Genomic DNA, 18,712 nt, shown 5'->3' with positions numbered 1-18,712 from the left:
TGTGGACCCCAAACTGTAGACTCATCAGTGACCCCTTTCTTACATCCAACCCTTCAGCAAATTCCATGCACCTGTCTTAAACTTTTACCCAGAATCCACTACTTCTAAGCCCTCCCCTCACCTGGACCCCTGCTGCAGGAGCCGGCCTCCCACTGCTGCCCGTGTCCCCTGCTGTCACTCTGCTGCTCAGGACCCTCTAATGGCTCCTCCTCACAATTACAACAAAAACCAACGAAACCCAAAGTTCTTACCCTGGTTTACAAGGCCCTTCCTGGTCTAGCCCTGGTCTACCCTGCAGTCCTTGTCATGGTTATCTACTGCCACATAACAAACCACCCCAATGCTCAGGGGCTTAAAACAACAGCATTTATTTACAGTGGTTCCCCCTTCTCTGTGGGGGATGCATTCCAAGACCTCCAGTGGATGCCTGAAACTGCACAGTATGAACCCTATATATACTGTGTACCTTTCTAGATGTACATTCCCTTGATAAAGTGTAATTTATAAAGTAGGCACAGTAAGAGATCAACAAGTAATAACAGAGCCATTATAATACTATACTATGATAAGAATTATGTGAATGTTGTCTCTCAAAATAACTTCTTGTGATGATGGGAGATGATAAAAGGCCCATGTGGTGAGATGAAGTCAGCGAATGACGTAGGCACCCTGACGTGGCATGAGATTACTATCGACCTTCAGCTAATAGGTCAGAAAGACCACCTGTCTCCGGAGCATGGATGACCACAGGTAAATGAAGCCACACAAAACGAAAGGGCAGATAAGGGGACACTACTGTCCGTTGCCTGTGCATCTGCAATTGGGACAGGGTTCGGCCATGGTGTCAACCAAGGCAGCTAACTACAGCCAGAAGTTCTGGATCCAAGGGGGCACACTCCTATGACTGGCAAACTGGTCAGGGATTGCAGCTGGGGCTGAAAACTGGGATGCCTCTGTTCCTTTCCACCGGCTTCTTGGGCTTTCCCACAGCATTGTGGTGGAGTTCTAAGAGCAACTACCAAAACCAAAACCAAAACCAACACTACACACAGGGAGTAGGAGCTGCCAGTCTCTTAAGATCTGGGCCCAGAAAGCATCATAATGTCCTTTCCACTATATTCTACTGTTCAAGCAATCACAGAGCCCAGATTTAAAGGGGAGGGACGTAGACTCCACCTCTCCATGGGAAGAGTCTCACAAATGTCACAGCACCCTGGACCTCATCTCCCATTACTGCCCCCTCATTGGACTTGAGCCACACGGACCTTCCTCCAGCTCTTTGAGCCTGTCAAGCATGCTCCCACCACCGGGCCTTTGCTTCTCCCCTCCTTCTGCTGATTAGAACAGGGCACTACTAGGCATTGAATCGTCTCTGGCTGCTCTCAGCAACTCAAACCCACCTCTCTGCAGCCAGAGGGCTCTTTCTAAACACATACCACTTTAGTCTCCCCCCTTTGCCTATAACCCTCCCTGGTACTCCACTGCCCCCAGGAGAAAGTCTACCTTCCCTCGTCTCCCCCAACCCTCACCCTTACCCCCACCTCATGCTCCTCTCAGAGCCATAAACCCCTTCCTTCTACCACAATGTCCAGCCCCACCTCACATGCTGGGTCCTCTGCCTGCAGCATCCTTCCCCTCAGCTGTCTCCTGCTCATCCTTTAAGACCAAAAGCTGCCTCCTCCAGGAAGCAGTCCCAGATATCAGGCTGGGTTTAACACCCTTTTCTGTGCCTCCACAGGCCTTGAACCCTTTACATTGTACAACCTGTCTCCCTGCAGGGCAGGAGTTCCTACCTGGGCCCAAGCCCCAGATGGCCAAATCCTTGGACTTCAGCCTCTCCTCACACCAATTTGTGAGGGGAAAAACACCTTTATTGATAAATAGGTTACAATGAAATAAATACAGTAATGGTTTTTTGGGAAATAAAAACTTGAGCAGAATCTCAGTCTCTCTCCACCCCAGCTCTAGCTTTCAGCTTCTGTTTTCTTACTGGCCAGTTTGGACGACGAGGCCTTGGTGGGCATGCAGGGCTTTCTCGGGCCCTTGGGGGCCCCCGTCTTCCTGGCCAGGGGTGCAGGCACTGTCTTAGACCCACTGGCCCTAGGAGGAGCAGTGGCCTTGGCTTTGGGCCCCACCTTGGCCCCACAGGCAACAACTTCTTTAAGGACCTTGTTTTCTTTCTTTTTGGCTGGAGAAGCAACACTATTCTTGTCCTATAAGAAAGCAAACCAGGGGCAAGATGACAGAGCCGGGCAGGGTTCACACATAGCTCAGAACCCATGAGAATAGGGCTGAAATCCCAGCTCCGGGTGGCTTTAGACAAGGGACCCCGCCTCTCTAAGCCTGTCTCTTACTTGTGAAGTGGGGAGAATGATCCTCAGAGCACTAGAGGGCCGGACAAAAGTCAGTGAACTGGGCTTTGTACAAAAGCAAATTACCCCCTGCCCCACAGTCCCTTCCAGTGGGACACCCATGCTCTGGCCTGCTCAGCGCAGAGACCCAGACCAGGGGAGTCATGCAGGCACCTTACCTTGGGGACCGTTGATTTTGAATTCTGACTCCCAGCTTTTGTTTTCCTGTGGGCCTCACCATCTGTCAGAGAGTGAGGGAGGGAATGTGGGAAGGACCCCTTTCAGGAGGAGCTGCTGGTGGGCAGAAGTTTCAGAGACCCCTGTCCTCACCTTGTCACTCACAGGCTCTGTGACCTGGGGCAAACTGTTTGACCACTCTGAGCCTGGGTGCTCTAGTCTGCAAACTAGGGATAACAACATCTCTCACGGGTTGGCGGGGTGGGTGGGGGGAGGGTGCGGCGGGATTGACTGGACTGTGGAAGACCATCCCTCACCCTCAACAAGGCACCAAGCAGACACCCCCTACTCTGCACTTACTCACAATAAAGACCCCTGACAGGTCTTTATTAGCCTCTAGTCTTTAGTCTGTCTTCCACATGGCAGCTGTGAAACATTTTTAAAAATACCCTGGGAGTGCCTGGGTGGCTCAGTCAGTTGAGTGTCCAATTTCTGCTCAGGTCATGATCTCACAGTTCATGAGTTCGAGCCCCACGTCGGGCTCTGTGCTGACAGCTCAGAGCCTGGAGCCTGCTTTGGATTCTGTGTCTCCCTCGCTGTCTGCCCCTCCCCCGCTTACACTCTGTCTTTCTCTCTCAACAATAAATAAACGTTAAAAAAATTTTTTTAAATACACACATACATACATATGTACATAAATAAAACAATACCCTGTACCCTAGCTGTTCCCCAAAGTCCTTCCATGGCTATTGCTTGTCCTCCAGATACAGTCCGGACTCCCAGCTGCCCTTCACAGACTTTCCCTTCTGCTTCTCACGCTGCGCATCGAACTATATGCACTTCCTCAAAAGCTCTACCCTCTTCATGCCTCTGGGCCTTTGCACAGCCTGTTGTCCTCCCTGGGACACCTCCTCCAGGAAGCTTCCCCTGATTCCTCTCAGAGGAGTCAGGCTCCTCCTCTCTCTGGGTTCTCCCTTCCCTAAGCCTACCCTCCACAGCTACCATGGGTTCTCTAACTCTCCAGGTCAAGACAAGCACTCAGGCACGTTTACTAGATAAGGAATCCCCTCCCCAGAGCAGGCCTCTCCCTCCGTCCTACCTCACATCCAATGGCTGTCACAAATCCCTGTGCCCAGGCCCTCCTCTCACCCCACTCACACACCTACCTTGGTTGCTCCTTCTGCCTTTGACCTTTGACTTTCCTCTTGGGCCAGTGGCACTGGGAAGGTCCTGCGTGGCCTTGTCTGGCTGTTGGGAGGCCTTCTTGGCCTCACTCAGTCTTGCCTCTTGGTCTTTGGTCTGGCTGCCCTTCTTGGGAGCCTTCTCCTTGGCTGCATCCAGTTTGGTAGGACCTGTCCTCGCCTCTCTTGGCTTCTTGGGTCCCCTTTTCACCTCGCCTGGGTTGGGAGGGTCCTTCTTTGCCTCCCTTGGTTTTTTGGGACCCTTCTCCTTGGCCTCACTGGGTTTCCTGGGGGCTGTCATGGCGGATGTCTTCCTAGATTGGGCTTTCCTTTTGTGCTTGGGAACTAACTGGTAGAGGAGAGAGTGGGGTAGAATGGAGAGCAGGAGGTCTCAGGGTCTCATACCCCTACATCCCACATGAGGCTCAGAGAGAACGCCTTGTTCCAAAAGAGGGAGGGGGCAGAGAAGGTGGTCAGGGGCACGGGGAGCAGGACCACGGCCAAAATGCCTGAGGCCGAAGACACATTCTATCCCTGCACTGCTTTTCCAGGGAGGGGTGTGGCCATTTAGGAGCTGGGGGACCTGAGTCTCCTAGACCCACCTTAGGCTCTCTTCCCTCCTGCCCAGGTGGGTGTCAGGAGGGTGCAGGCGGGCTCCCCTACCCTGGACCTGAAGTCTCAAAGCCAGGCTCCTGGGAGTAAATCGCACAGCACCGACCAGGAGCCCGGACTCTAGTCCTCTGAGATGCTAATTCATGAATCTCCCATCCATGACCTCCCAACCCACACATTTTCCCATCTCTGTGGCTCTGACTCTCCTTCCTGTCCCCCACCTCATGCCTCACACCTCCATGCCTCCCTGCCGCTTCCTTTCTCCCCCTTGGGTGGACCTTCCAAGTCTGATAGCTCAGAGTTCCTAACTTCCTGTGCAACTCAGGAAGTCTTCTCTTTTCCCACTGGCCTCAGTCTTCCCATCTTTACAATGGGGCCTTCAGGGAATGAGTGACCAGTAGGCAGTTGGGGAGGCTCTTGGCAAACAGGTGGTCTCTGTCCTTCTAGAGCCTGCCTCTAAGGACATTCCTCCCTTTGCCCCCCAAATCTTATGGCTCCCCATTACCGTGAAGACCAGAAACAAATCCCCTCTCAGCATACACACATTTCTAACTACATGACACACCAGGCTTCCTTCCCTGCCTCCTCCCCTCCCTCAGCCCACTTCCCTGACTAGCTCCCAGGCCCTGCAGCCTAACCCAGCCACAGGCAACCCCAGTGCCCCTGTATTGCTCCCCTTCCCCATACCCTATGCACCTGGCCTTGGCATGGCTTGTATCCAAGCTCTGACCTCCACACAGGAGTTCTACGAGGGACTTCCTGTCCTCAGCCACCTACAGGGACTGGAACATGGTATGCTGAGAAAATTCTACAGTGTTCTACAGTTACTGTTAGAGCAACTGCCACGTGCTGGGGCCCAGCAATGATAAGACAGACCCCATATCTGGGTCCCTGAGATTTTCCTGGTGGCACCATGCTGGGGCTTGATTTTATGCCAAATCTGCCCTCAGCTCTGGGTGTGCCTGGATGGCCCCCCTCTGGGACCCTCCCCTTTGAAAGAGGAGGATGTGATGGCCCAGGGAGGTGCCAGCCCTGGTTTGGAGAGCTGGGGTTTGGAGCCAGTGAGCATGGGGAACACATCCAACAGTGACCTTCTAGAGCCCATGGTTGGGTGTGCCTCGTCCGTGGTGAAGAATTCCAGGAAGGGGCTCTTCCAAGGACCCAGAAATGAACACGGCTGAGACAGTCCCTGGTCACTGAACGCACCTGACGGGGAATGAAGGTGGACACAGCAGGGACTGAGGCCCTGTGGGGGTCTTAGATGGGGCAGGGCCCTAGCCTTCCTGGAGGAGAAGGTACCTCTGAGAAGACACAGGAAAAACACAGAGAGAAGACAGGAGGAGAAAGGCCTCTTGGCAGGGGAACAGCACACAGAGGCCAGGGAGGAGGAGCTGGGACTGAAGCTCAGACCCTGGGGCCCAGCTCCCCCACACTGTGACCTCCCTCAACCCCGTTCCCCAGCCCAAGCAGGCTCACTTTGAAGCTGCCAGTGGCCCCCCTGGCCTTGGAGTTGGTGGGCCTGACCAGGAGGCCACGGTGCATGCCGGTGGCCAGGGCCTGCTTCAGCAGGTACTTGAGCCGGAGGACATCCACCGTTGGGTACTTCTGCAGGATGTAAACCTTGATGGCCGCCACCGAGGTGCCCCGGCGCTGCTCTCCGGCCTGCAGCGCCTCCAGAACCATGCGCAGCACGGGAGGGTGACGGCGTGGCCCTCGGATGCCACTATGGCTCGGGCCTACGGATGGACGGCAGGGCGTCACCCAGAGCCCAGGCCACCCTCAGTCCCAATCAGTAACACACATGCCTGGCAGAGCACCCGCCAGGCACCAGCCAGGCCCCGCAGTGGGTGGGCAAGGGACCTGGGGGATCAAAGGCAGCCCTAGTCAGCACTACTGCCCACCGGCCAGTGAGCCTTGAGGGCAGGGAGTGCTGCTCGTCTGGACACTGTCTCCCAGTGACTGACATAGGGTTGGGCACACACCAGGAGCTCCATAAAGATTCACTGAAAGAATTAAATAGTCCTTTTAGAAAACAAAATCCTTTTAGAAAACCAAAGCTTCGCACAGCTGAGGAAACCATCACAGAATGAGAAGGCAGCCTACTGGAAGGGAGAAGATATTTGCAAATGATATACCTGACAAAGGGTTAATATCCAAAATATATAAAGAACTCCTACAACCCAATAACAAAAAAAAAACAAAAACAAAAAAACCCCAATCTGATTAAAAAAGGGCAGAGGACTTGAATAGACATTTTCTCCAATGACATACAAATGGCCAACATGAAAAGATGCTCAACATCACTGATCATCAGGGAAGTACAAATCAAAACCACAATGAGATAGCACCTCACACCTGTCAGAATGGCTAAAATTAAAGCTAAGTATTGGCAAAGATGTGGAGAAAAAGAAACCATCATGCACTGTGGGGGGGAATGCAAACTTGTACAGCCTCTATGGAAAGCAGTATGGAGGTTCCTCAAACGTTATTCCACTTCTGGGTATTTAGCTGAAGGAAACAAAAACACTAGTTCAGAAAGACTGTAGCATTATTTGCAGTAGTCAAGATATGGAAGCAACCTATATCCATGAAGAGATGAATGGATTAAAGAAAATATGGTATATAGATACAGTGGGCTATTACTCAGCCCTAATCTTGTCATTTGCAACAACATGGATAGACCTAGAAGGTATTATATATTAAGTGAAATAAGTCAGAGCACGACAAAGACTGTATGAATTCACCTTCATGTGGAAAATAAAAAAATTAAACAAAACAAAATGGAAACAGACTCAAATACAGAGAACAAACTGGTGGTTGCCAGAGGGGAGCAGGGAAATGGATGAAATAGGTGAAGGGATTAAGAGGTATAAACGGCCAGTAATGAAATAAATAAATCATGGGGGTGTAATGTACAGCATAGAAAATATGGTCAATAATACTGTGATAACTTTGTGCAGTAACAGAGGATAATTACACTTGTCATGGTAAGCACTTCATAATGCATATAAATAACTAGGTTAAACTAATAAAATATTGTATATCAATTAAAAATTGTTTTTGTTTTAAATTTTTTTATGTTTATTTCTGAGACAGAGAGACAGAGCATGAGTGGGGGAGGGGCAGAGAGAGAGGGAGACACAGAATCAGAAGCAGACTCCAGGCTCTGAGCTGTCAGCACAGAGCCTGATGCGGGGCTGAAACTCACAAACCGTGAGATCATGACCTGAGCCAAAGTTGGTCGCTCAACCAACTGAGACACCCAGGCATCCCACAATTAAAAATTGTTTTAAAAAATTAAAGATAAATGCTGGACTATTTATAGATGAAATGATAAGTCTGGCATTTGCTTTGAAATAACACAGTAGGTGAAATAAGAGTAGCCATGAGCTGGTGAGTGTTGAAGCTGGATGATGGGCACATAGGGAAGGGAGTGGTGTGGGTGGTAGATGGGAGCCACTATACCACTCTGTCTACTTCTGCATGCATCTGAAAGTTTTCATAAATAAAAACTATAGGAGAATTGCATTTCTAGGTATGTATACTCCAGATAAATGAAAACATATGTTCAAATGAAAATTTGTACATGAACGTTCATAACGTTATTTACAATAGCCACAAAGTAACAACCCAAATGTCCATAAACTAATGAATTGAATAAACAGAGCATGGTTTTAACCATGAAGTGGAATATCATCCAGCCAAAAGAAGGAATGAAGTACTTCCTCGGAAACATGCTGGTACAAGAATCCAGTCACAAAAAGTCGCATACTATAGGATTTCATTTACAGGAAACGTCCTGAATGAGACAATCCTAGAGAGTAGATTAGTGGTTGCCAGGGACTGGGGATGGTGGGTGGGTAAGGGCAGAACTGTATTGGGCACAGGTTTTCTTTTTGAGGGCACGAAAAAATTCTAAAATTGCCTGTGGAGAGAAACACACAGCAGTGAATATACTAACAGCCACTGTACACTTTAAATGGGTGAATTGTATGGTACATGAATTATGGAGATATCTCAATTAGCTGTGATATTTTAAGTTGCCAAAGAAAATAGGATCAAGGAGGTGAGAAGCTGTCAGTCACTATAAGGTGCATAAAAGTGGCTTAATATGAAACCTGATTTAAATGTGATTAGAAATGTTGGTTTCTGAATGATAACACTACAGACCAAAACCTCTGGGATGCAGCAAAGGCAGTCATAAGAGGGAAGTATATAACAGTCCAGGCCTTCCTAAAGAAGGAAAAAAGGTCCCAGATACACAACCTAACCTTACACCTTAAAGAGCTGGAAAAAGAACACCACATAAAACCCAAAACCAACAGCAGATGGGAAATAATAAAGATTAGAGCAGAAATCAATGCTATCGAGACCAAAAAAAAAACAAAAAAACAAAAAAACAAAAAAACAAAAAAACCCAACAACAACCAATAGAACAGATCAATGAAACCAGAAGCTCGTTCTTTGAAAGAATTAACAAAATTGATAAACCACTAGCTAGTTTTATCAACAAGAAAAAGGAAAGGACCCAAATAAATAAAATTAAGGATGAGAGACATCACAACCAACACAGCAGAAATACAAACAATAAGAGAATATTATGAGCAATTATATGCCCATAAAATGGGTAATCTGGAAGAAATGGACAAATTCCCAGAAACATATAAGTACCAAAACTGAAACAGGAAGAAATAGAAAATTTGAACAGACCCATAACCAGTAAAGAAATTGAATTAGTAATCAAAAATCTCCCAAAAAACAAGACTCCAGGGCCAGATGGCTTCCCAAGGGAATTCTACCAAACATTTAAGGAAGAGTGAACACCTATTCTCTTGAAACTGTTCCAAAAAAAATAGAAATGGAACAAAAAATTCCAAACTCATTCTATGAAGCCAGCATTACCTTGACTCCAAACCAAAGACCCCACTAAAAAGGAAAACTATAGACCAATTTCCCTGATGAACATGGATGCAAAAATCCTCAACAAGATATAGCCAACCAGATCCAACAATACATTAAAAAAATTATTCACCACGACCACGTGGGATTTATACCCGTGATGCAGGGCTGGTTCAATATCCGTAAAACACTCAAAGTGATTCATCACATCAATAAAAGAAAGGACAAGAACCACGTGATCCTCTCAATAGATGCAGAGAAAGCATTTGACAAAATACAGCATTCTTTCTTGATAAAAACCCTCAAGAAGGTCTATCAAGAAAGTAGGGATAGAATGATCGTATCTCAAGATCATAAAAGCCATATATGAAAGACCCAATGCTAATATCATCTTCAATGGGGAAAAACTGGGAGCTTTCCCCCCAGGGTCAGGAACAAGACAGGGATGTTCACTCTTGCCACTGTTATTCAACATAGTATTGGAAGTCTTAGCCTCAGCCATCAGACAACACAAAGGAATAAAAGGCATCCAAATTGGCCAAGAGGAGGTCAAACTTTCACTCTTCACAGATGACATTATACTCTATATGGAAAACCCAAAAGATTCCACCAAAAAACTGCTAGAACTGATCCATGAATTCAGCAAAGTTGCAGGATACAAAATGAATGCACAGAAATCAGTTGCATTCCTATACACCAACCATGAAGCAACAGAAAGAGAAATCAAAGAATCAATCCCATTTACAATTGCACCAAAAACACATAAAATACCTAGGAATAAATCTAACCAAAGAGATAAAAAAATCTATATGCTGAAAACTATAGAAAGCTTAGGAAAGAAATTGAAGAAGGCGCGCACACACACACACACAAAAGGAAAAATATTCCATGCTCCTGGATAGGAAGAACAAATATTGTTAAAATGTCAATACTACCCAAAGCAATCTACATATTCAATGCAATCCCTACCAAAAAAACACCAGCATTCTTCACAGAACTAGAACAAACAATCCTAAAGTTTGTATGGAACCAGAAAAGACCCTGAATAGCCAAAACAATCTTGAAAAAGAAAACCAAAGCAGGAGGCATCACAATCCCAGACTTAAAGCTGTATTACAAAGCTGTAATTATCATGACAGTATGGTACTGGCACAAAAACAGACACTCAGATCAATGGAACAGAATCAAGAACCCAGAAATGGGTCCACAAGTGTATGGCCAACTAATCTTCAACTAAGCAGGAAAAATATCCAATGAAATAAAGACAGTCTCTTTAGCAAATGGTGCTGGGAAAACTGGACAGCAACAGGCAGAAAAATGAACCTGGATCATTTTTTTACACCAGACACAAAAATAAACTCAAAATGGATGAAAGACCTAAATGTAAGATAGGCAGCCATCAAAATCCTCGAGGAGAAAGCAGGCAAACACCTCTTTGACCTCAGCCACAGCAACTTCTTACTCAACACATCTCTGGAGGCAAGGGAAACAAAAGCAAAAATGAACTATTGGGACCTCATCAAAAGAAAAAGCTTCTGCACAGCGCAGCGAAGGAAACAATCAGACAAACCAAAAGGCAACCGACAGAATGGGAGAAGATATTTGCAAATAACATATCAGATAAAGGGTTAGTATTCAAAATCCATAAAGAACTTATCCAACTCAACACCCAAAAAACAAATAATCCAGTGAAGAAATGGGCAAAAGACATGAATAGACACTTCTCCAAAGAAGACATCCAGATGGCCAACTGACATACTAAAAAATGCTCAACATCACTCATCATCAGGTAAATACAAATCAAAACCACAATGAGATACCACCTCACACCTGTCAGAATGGCTAACATTAACAACTCAGGCAACAACAGATGTTGGCGAGGATGCGGAGAAGGAGGATCTCTCTTGCACTACTGGTGGGAATGCAAACTGGGGCAGCCACTCTGGAAAACAGTATGGAAGTTCCTCAAGAAACTAAAAATAGAGCTACCCTATGGCCCAGCAATTGCACTACTAGGCATTTATCCAAGGGATACAGGGATGCTGTTTGGAAGGGGCACATGCACCCCCATGTTTATAGCAGCACTATCAACAATAGCCAAAGTATGGAAAGAGCCCAAATGTCCATCAACTGATGAATGGATAAAGAAGATGTGGTATATATATACAATGGAGTATTACTCGGCAATCAAAAAGAATGAAATCTTGCCATCTGCAACTACATAGATGGAAGTAGAGGGTATTATGCTAAGCAAAATTAGACAACACCAAATATCATATGACTGCACTCATAGGACTTCAAGACACAGAACAGATGAACACAAGGGAAGGAAAGCAAAAATAATATAAAAACAGGGAGGGGGACAAAAACATAAGAGACTCTTAAATATGGAGAACAAACAGAGAGTTACTGGAGGGTTGTGGGAGGGGGGATGGGCTAAATGGGTAAGGGGCATTAAGGAATCTACTCCTGAAATCATTGTTGCACCATATGCTAACTAACTTGGATGTAAATTTAAAAAATAAATTAAATTAAAAAAATAAAGAAATGTTGGTTTCTGATCAATTTGCAAAACTTAAAGACTTTTTAAAGAGAATCAGTTAGTTAAATACACATATATAATTTTCCCCCAAACACATATCGAAGTAGAAAAAAACAAACAAACAAACAACACACCCAGAGACTCTAGATGTCAAGCAAATGTAGAGACCTAATCCAATTCAACCATTGCTGTCTCCTGGCCACGAAGAGCCCAGTGTCTGGGAATATTCATTTTGGGGCCAAAGTTTGTGAATGGGTGGAGTCCCTGGTCAGCCACCTGCAGGACCTTGGGAGTTTCACTCTCTTCTCCTCGCTTCAGTCTTCCCATCTGTGTAGTGGGCATAGAGCCCCTAGGGAATCTGTACCCTCCCAGCTACAGTGTCCTCCAGCCTGGCCTGTGGGAAGTGTTCTAACCCTTCCTCAGCTTCCCCAAACCAGGCCCTATCCTAGGGAGCCACCCCAAGTCTCCTCTGTCCCCAGTCCCTGCGGCTGAATTCAATTCCTTATTACGCATCATTCAATGCCTGCTACATCCTGGGAGGACCAGAAGTCATAGCTTTTCCCCAAACTTGTCCTCCATCTTCTCTCCCCAGGAATGACACCACCACACCTACCCAGACACCCAAGCAAGAACCTGGACGACCTCCTGGATCTCCCTACCCTTCCCCACCACACCACTCCACCCCTTCCTTGTGGGATTCTCTCTCCGCCACCCCACCCCGAGGGTCTCAGCCTTCTTCTCATATCCCTCACCTCCTGCTGGCCCTCAGTGTAAGGGTCCAAGGCCCTGGCTGAGGCCTGGGAAGCTACCCCTTCCCACTCTGCCACTCTGCCCCTGGCCAGAGCAGGGCTTGTGAATAACTGGATGTTCCCTCAGCCCCCTCACCTCTGGGCCTCTGCCCATGCTCTTCCCCCTGCCTGGTTGGCCTTTGTCCCCCACAGTCATCAGGTAGTTCTTGCTTTAAGGCCCATACAGCACCATGATTTATATACCGCCCTGACTTTCCAAGCCAGGATGAGCAACTCTGCCGTGTGCTCCAAGGCACCTGGAGCCCACCCTCTAACTTTTCCTCTGAAGGAGTATTTACTCATCCTCAGAATGCTTCCCCTGCTTCACCCTCTTGTCCTGGATGAGGTTTAACCCTCTTTCAGGGGTCGCCTCCTCCAGAGAGCCTTCCTTGATCTCCCAGAGTGGGTCGGCAACTGCTCTGGGTTCCTAGAGCCCTCTGTATTCCTGACATTAAGGCGCATGCCCGATTATCAAATGGGATCTCATCAGTGAGGCAGTCTAGCTCATCAGACTGGGAGCTCCTGGAGGGAATGAACCTATCTATATCCAGAGAAACACTGAAGCATTGTTTGTTGATTGAAACTTGGGATGCAGCCCTGAATTCAAGGCCCGGCTCTGCATCAAATGTAATGTCCTTCCAACTAGCTGCCCTGCAGCTGCGGCCGGCCACCCACCCTCCCCACCAAAAGAAAATGGGCTCCAGCTGGAGAGGCCCCGCTCTGCCCGCTTTCCTGGAGTTGGGCCAGCCTCAGCCCCCAGGCTGTACCTGGCCCTGCTACCTCTGGCATCAGCTCTTCTGCCAAATGAGCAGGTGAAAATTCAAACGGCTTCCAGGATGGGTGCTGGGGCCAGGAGCGGAGGCTGGATGACAGAGGAGGGTCCAGAACATGCAGGGAACCAGCTCACGAGGACCCCACCTCCCTTTGCCTACCTGGCTTTTCAGACTCAGACAGCCCAGATGACCCCACTGCGGAGGTCAAGGATGCTGAAGAGGTGGAGGTGTCACTGGAGGCAATGCTCCCAGGAGCCATTGCACGGGTAGATGCAGACACAGATGCAGGTAGTTGACCCCCTCCCCAGGCATGAGGCTGCCAGGCCTGCCCACTCCTCTTATATATCCACAGCCTGGCCCCACCACTCCAATTAGCCCCTGATTGGGCTGGGAGGCTCTGAGCTGCTGATTGGGGCAGGAGGGCTGGGATGGGGCATTGCAACCCTGCCTGTGTGCTGACACCCCAGCTGAGCCACCCACTCCTGGGTGACCTCATATGAGTCAGTTGACTTCTCTGCGTCTCAGGTCCCATGGCAAAATGATGGGTGCTCAGATGCTTGATCCCTCCTGCACCCTCTGACTCCACGGTGCCTGGAGATGCTGATGGGGAACTGGGCACACCTGGGTTGGGGAGGTGACCACTGAGGCCTCCAATCCCACCTGCCCCAGGGCTGCTCCTGTTCCCAGGCCACTGCTGGCCTTGGTTTCTCAAGAAGTTGGAGGCCCACTGGTGGGGTTTGCCTGGAGCTGACACCCCCAAATCAACCTGTGGCCTCCTTTTGTTTTGTTTTATTTTGTTTTGTTTTATAAGAAAGAATTTTTAAGGGATGAATGAGCAATTTTTAAATAAAATTGCCTAGCAAGTCTCCACAAATAAGGATAACCATTGATAAAATGGACAAAGAATATGAATAGGCAATTCACCGGAAAGGCTGATAATAAACCCAAGAAAATATTCTCGACCTCCTTGGCATTCAGGAAAATTCAAATTGAAACAATGATGAGATACTAGCTCCCCATCAAATTGACTAAAATTGAAGACAGCGTAGGCAAGGATGCAGGGAGCCTGGCCCTCAGTGCCTCTGCTAAGGGTGTAAATTGGGGTGCAGTCTGCTTTGGAAAGGTATTCCCTTGAACTCAGCAATTGCACTTCTCTGTCCTAGAAGTGCAGTAGTCAGAAAAGAAACAATTGCTACATTATTTAGAAAAGAAAAAAAAAAAAAGAGAACTTCCACATGAATCACTGGAGGCTTGACTGAACTACTCCCTTCTGCAGAAAACTCTGCAGCCATTTGAAATGATGAGGTGAATTAAAACAAGGATGAGGTGGTTATTGCACACCTGGTAGAATGACAGGTATTTAAATTAGATCTATAGATGCTGAGTGTCCAGCACATGAAGAAACACATAGCCACTGGGAGGGTAAGCTGGTAGCCACTCTAGAAAGCAATGCAGTGACATCGAACATAACTAAAGATAGATTCACACCCCCCATGGCACTGTGGGTATAAATCTGAGAGAAACCCTTACACCAATAAAGATCCTTGCTGCAATCCCAGCAAAAATTCAAAACAACCTAACTACCCACCAAAAGAAAGGCAGACAAATAAACTGTGGTCTAGTCACATGGTGGAGTAGTGTAGAGCAGTGAAAATGAACGAACCAGAGGGGCTCCTGACTGGCTCAGTCAGTAGAGCATATGCAACTTGTGATCTTGGGGTTGTGAGTCTGAGCTCCATATTGGGCATAGAGACAGAAGGAAAGAAGAAAATACATAAATAAATAGATGAATGAATGAATGAAAATGAACCACAATGTGTCCATGGAATATGCGCTCCCTTTCTGAGAAGAAAGAATTTGTGTCTGTGCAAGTATATGTGTGTGTGCGAGTGTGCATGCAAGTGAAGGCATAGAAGAAGGTCTGAAAGGATTCACACCAAGGTAATAGCATTGGTTACCTCTGAGGAGGGTGTCGGAGTTGGAGGGACAGGTTTAAAACAAACTTCCATTCTTCCTTCCTTCCTTCCTTCCTTCCTTTATTGTTGGGATTTTTCCAGGGACTCTCCAGCACCAGAGTCTGGATTGAGGGAGGTGATGGCCATCAAAGTGTTCTAAAGTGAAATCAGAGATCACTCTTCTCCTGCCTAGCACCCTTCATAGCTCCCTACTGTCTATGTGTGGAGGCTTGACCTCTTTTGTCCTGCTTATGGAGCCCCTTTCTCCCTAGAGACCCACAGTCCAACCTCTGTGACTCTTGGAATGGGCTAGATGTTGAGAGCTGGGCTTTCTTCTGTGTTTCCTTTGTGTGTGTGTTAGATGGATGCAAAAATGTTCCCAATTTCTCACCCGTGCCCATATCCATGTCCATTTGCATGCAACTTTGCAGCTCCTCTCACACTCTTTAAATATGAGCTGGCTGTGCTCGCTTCGGCAGCACATATACTAAATATGAGCTGGCCTTGTGACTTGCTTTGACCAACAGGATACGGTGGAAGTGATGCCATGGCAGTCCCAATCCTGGCTAGCCCACTGGAGCTCAGAGCTTCGCAGCTCAGTCACCCCTGCCACCCAGCCTACAGCTGGTCAAACAGCCAAACCTCCAGGTGACCATGGATGCTTTAGAGATCTGCAGAGATCAACCAAGTTGAGTCCAGATCAGCAGAACCACCTGGCTGACTCACAGTCACAAAACAACAATGGTGTGTTGTTTTAAACCATGAGGTTTGGGGTTGTTTGTCGTGCAGCATAAGCTAACTGATCCACTGCCTAGAAGGCCCTTCTTTACCCCCCACCTACCTTCTCTGGACTGTTTCCCACTCATCGTTTTGGCCTCAGTGTAGCTCAGAAAAGCCCTCGCTGACCCCTTAGGAGGTTAGGGTCCTCTCCTCTGGCTCCAGCAGCCCCTGGGACCTCCAACACCCTAAGTTCCCACTCGTCCACACTAGCCCCTGAGCTCTGAAGGGCCCTGGGGGTAGGCAGGGCTGTGTTCGACTTGTTCTGGTGGTATCCCTGGTGCATAGCACAGTGCCTGGCACACAGTAGGGGCTCAGCACCCATTGCTGTGGAACCCCAGTGCCAGAGCCCAGCCTGGCTGAATGGAGACCTGAGAACCATCTGCAGGAACCACGTTAGAGCAGGAGGCGAGATGAGGCAAAGAGGCACATGGTGCTGGCACACACAGGGGCAGCAATTTTGATCACATTGTGGGAAATTTCCAAGAATTGAGAAATAGAGAAAAACTTGGAGATACAAACATTCCCATGAGCTTCATGTGAAACCCTGCTCCCAGGCTGTGCCAGGATAGAGTTTTGCATTTGGAGGGGAAGAAGTTCTAAAATGCACTGCAGATCTAAAAATTCTTCTAGAGCATTGCCTTTTTACAGGGAAATGATAACTGTGAGCATCAGATGCTGGAGAGAGGGCGGGCTGCTTGGTGTACTTATTTGACGCTTATTGAGGTCTGTAGGGAATTTAAATTTCTGCTGACAACTGTTTTACCATCTTTGAACATTGAATGGGGGCATCCTACATGTAAACTTTCTCATAGGTCTGAAGATTACATTCTAAACTTTTTGAAGCAGTGATAGGGTGTCTTGTTTTGTGTAACTCTAGCCCCTGTAGCATCAGGACATTTGTGACATTAGTCAACAAATGCATAGAGGGCAGGGTAGATACGGTAATAGCTGCCACGTTCTACGTCCATGTACATATTTTATATTCGCTATCTTATTTATACATGAAGACACTAAAGTTCAGAAAGGACCTGTACTAAATCTTCCTGAGTCCGGATCCTAGGCTGCAACATGGAAGCCCTCTGTGTTAGTGAAGAAACCAGCTATAATTCCAAAATAACAGTGGCTTAAACAAGAAACCATGAAGTCATGCTCTCATGAGACTCTTCAAGTGCAAGTTGTGCAGGACAGGAAGGCAGCATAGAGGATCTGCAGTCTCCTTCTCGTCTGATGCTGTGCTGTTCTCTGCCCACGGACTGCACCTCATGATACAATATAGCTGCTGCAGCTCTGGTCATCACGACCACATTCCAGCCATCAGACAGGAAAGAAGAGAAGTGAAGGATGCCTCCATTCTCTGAAATGCACAACCCAAAACTTCATATACTACTTCTGATTATACTTCACTGGCCAGACCTTAATGTCATGCCACTGCAGATGCAAAGGAAACTGGGAGGTGCAGTCCTGCACTGGGTAGCTAGGTGCCCAGCTAGAACTTGATGTGATATTATTAAAAGGAAGAAAGGGAATAAATATTGGGGGCAGTTAGCACTTGCTTCCCCCTTTCCTGAGGCCCCTTTGCTACTTTAATTTCTTGACTCTCACACCAGGGGCTCTATCTCCTACCACTCCAGGGGCTGCTCCTTTGAACTTGATTCACATTTTTGGGAAGGAAACTCATATTTATTGAGTGTCTACCGTGCACTGCAATTTTTATAGCAACAATCTCATTAGTCTGTGGACAATTCTACCAACTGAGATGAGTCTCCTCTTTCAAGCTCAGAGGCCTGAGACCTAGTGAGGTTCAGGAACGTGGTGTGAGGTTGCAGGGCTGAGAAGGGCATGAACTGTCTCTCTGGGGCCACCCTGGGACGTCAGGGGTGCATGTGTCTACTGGGGGACATGGGCAGATTGCCATCAGGCTTTGCTGTCTCTGTGGTGGTATGGGGGTGGGAGGCTTAGTTCATACTCTCTTCTCCCAGAGGTAAGATCAGGGGTGAGAGAGCTCTGTGTCCCTGTGGCTGGCCAGGCCACAGCCCAGAGACTTGCTACCTGCAACCCATCTCTGAGTCCCCAGCTCATCCTGGCCTGGGGTCAGCTTCCTAAGATCAGGCTGACTATAGATGTGATTGTATATAAGAGGTGTTCCATAAACCTGCTGGCTACCTGGAGCCTGGAGATGAGGTGGGTAACACCCTCAACCAAACCTAAGTCAGCACTGCCTTGCCTTTATTGGCAAATGTCCCCAAGTGCCTGTCAAATCGGTTATAAATTAAGGAGGGAAAGAGGTTTTCCCTTCTACCATGAAAAAACAGAGACTTCTGGCTAGAGAGTTATTTTTTTCCTCTGAATATGTAGCTAAAACAAGGATACCACTCCTCAGAATAAGTGGACTGAGGTGGGGCAGTGAGGAAAGAGGGCTGCCTGCAAAGCAAGCATGTCTCTCCCATGGCCATGCCTGGCCCAACACATCAGAAATGGAGAGTGAGATGTGCGGGACCCACCATGGGAATCTTCTCCCCGGGTCCCCAGTGTGGGAGGGAAGCCTGGTGTAGCTGGACATCACCTACTTAGACAGAGGCCAGCCCCTCTGGGCCACCATTAGTTCTGCCCACCCTGTCTCTGGGCCTCTTCCTTTTGGTAACGACACTCCCCCC

At 47.8% G+C, this 18,712-nt stretch overlaps 1 protein-coding gene across 1 annotated transcript; it reads right to left on the bottom strand.

The window, feature by feature from the left end:
* Window positions 1–1,828: 1,828 nt before the first annotated feature.
* On the bottom strand, window positions 1,829–18,712 carry LOC101098613 (histone H1.8). The gene is made up of 5 exons (XM_019825113.3): window positions 13,483–18,712; window positions 5,798–6,057; window positions 3,695–4,058; window positions 2,531–2,592; window positions 1,829–2,213 (listed from the first exon to the last, which is right to left on the bottom strand). The coding sequence occupies exons 1-5, from the start codon at window positions 13,853–13,855 to the stop codon at window positions 1,965–1,967; spliced, it is 1,308 nt and encodes a 435-aa protein (XP_019680672.2). The 5' UTR covers window positions 13,856–18,712; the 3' UTR covers window positions 1,829–1,964.

Source organism: Felis catus, chromosome A2 (assembly GCF_018350175.1).
Source record: "Felis catus isolate Fca126 chromosome A2, F.catus_Fca126_mat1.0, whole genome shotgun sequence".
Lineage (NCBI taxonomy): Eukaryota > Metazoa > Chordata > Mammalia > Carnivora > Felidae > Felis > Felis catus.
This window is presented reverse-complemented; position numbering and strand designations above follow the sequence as displayed.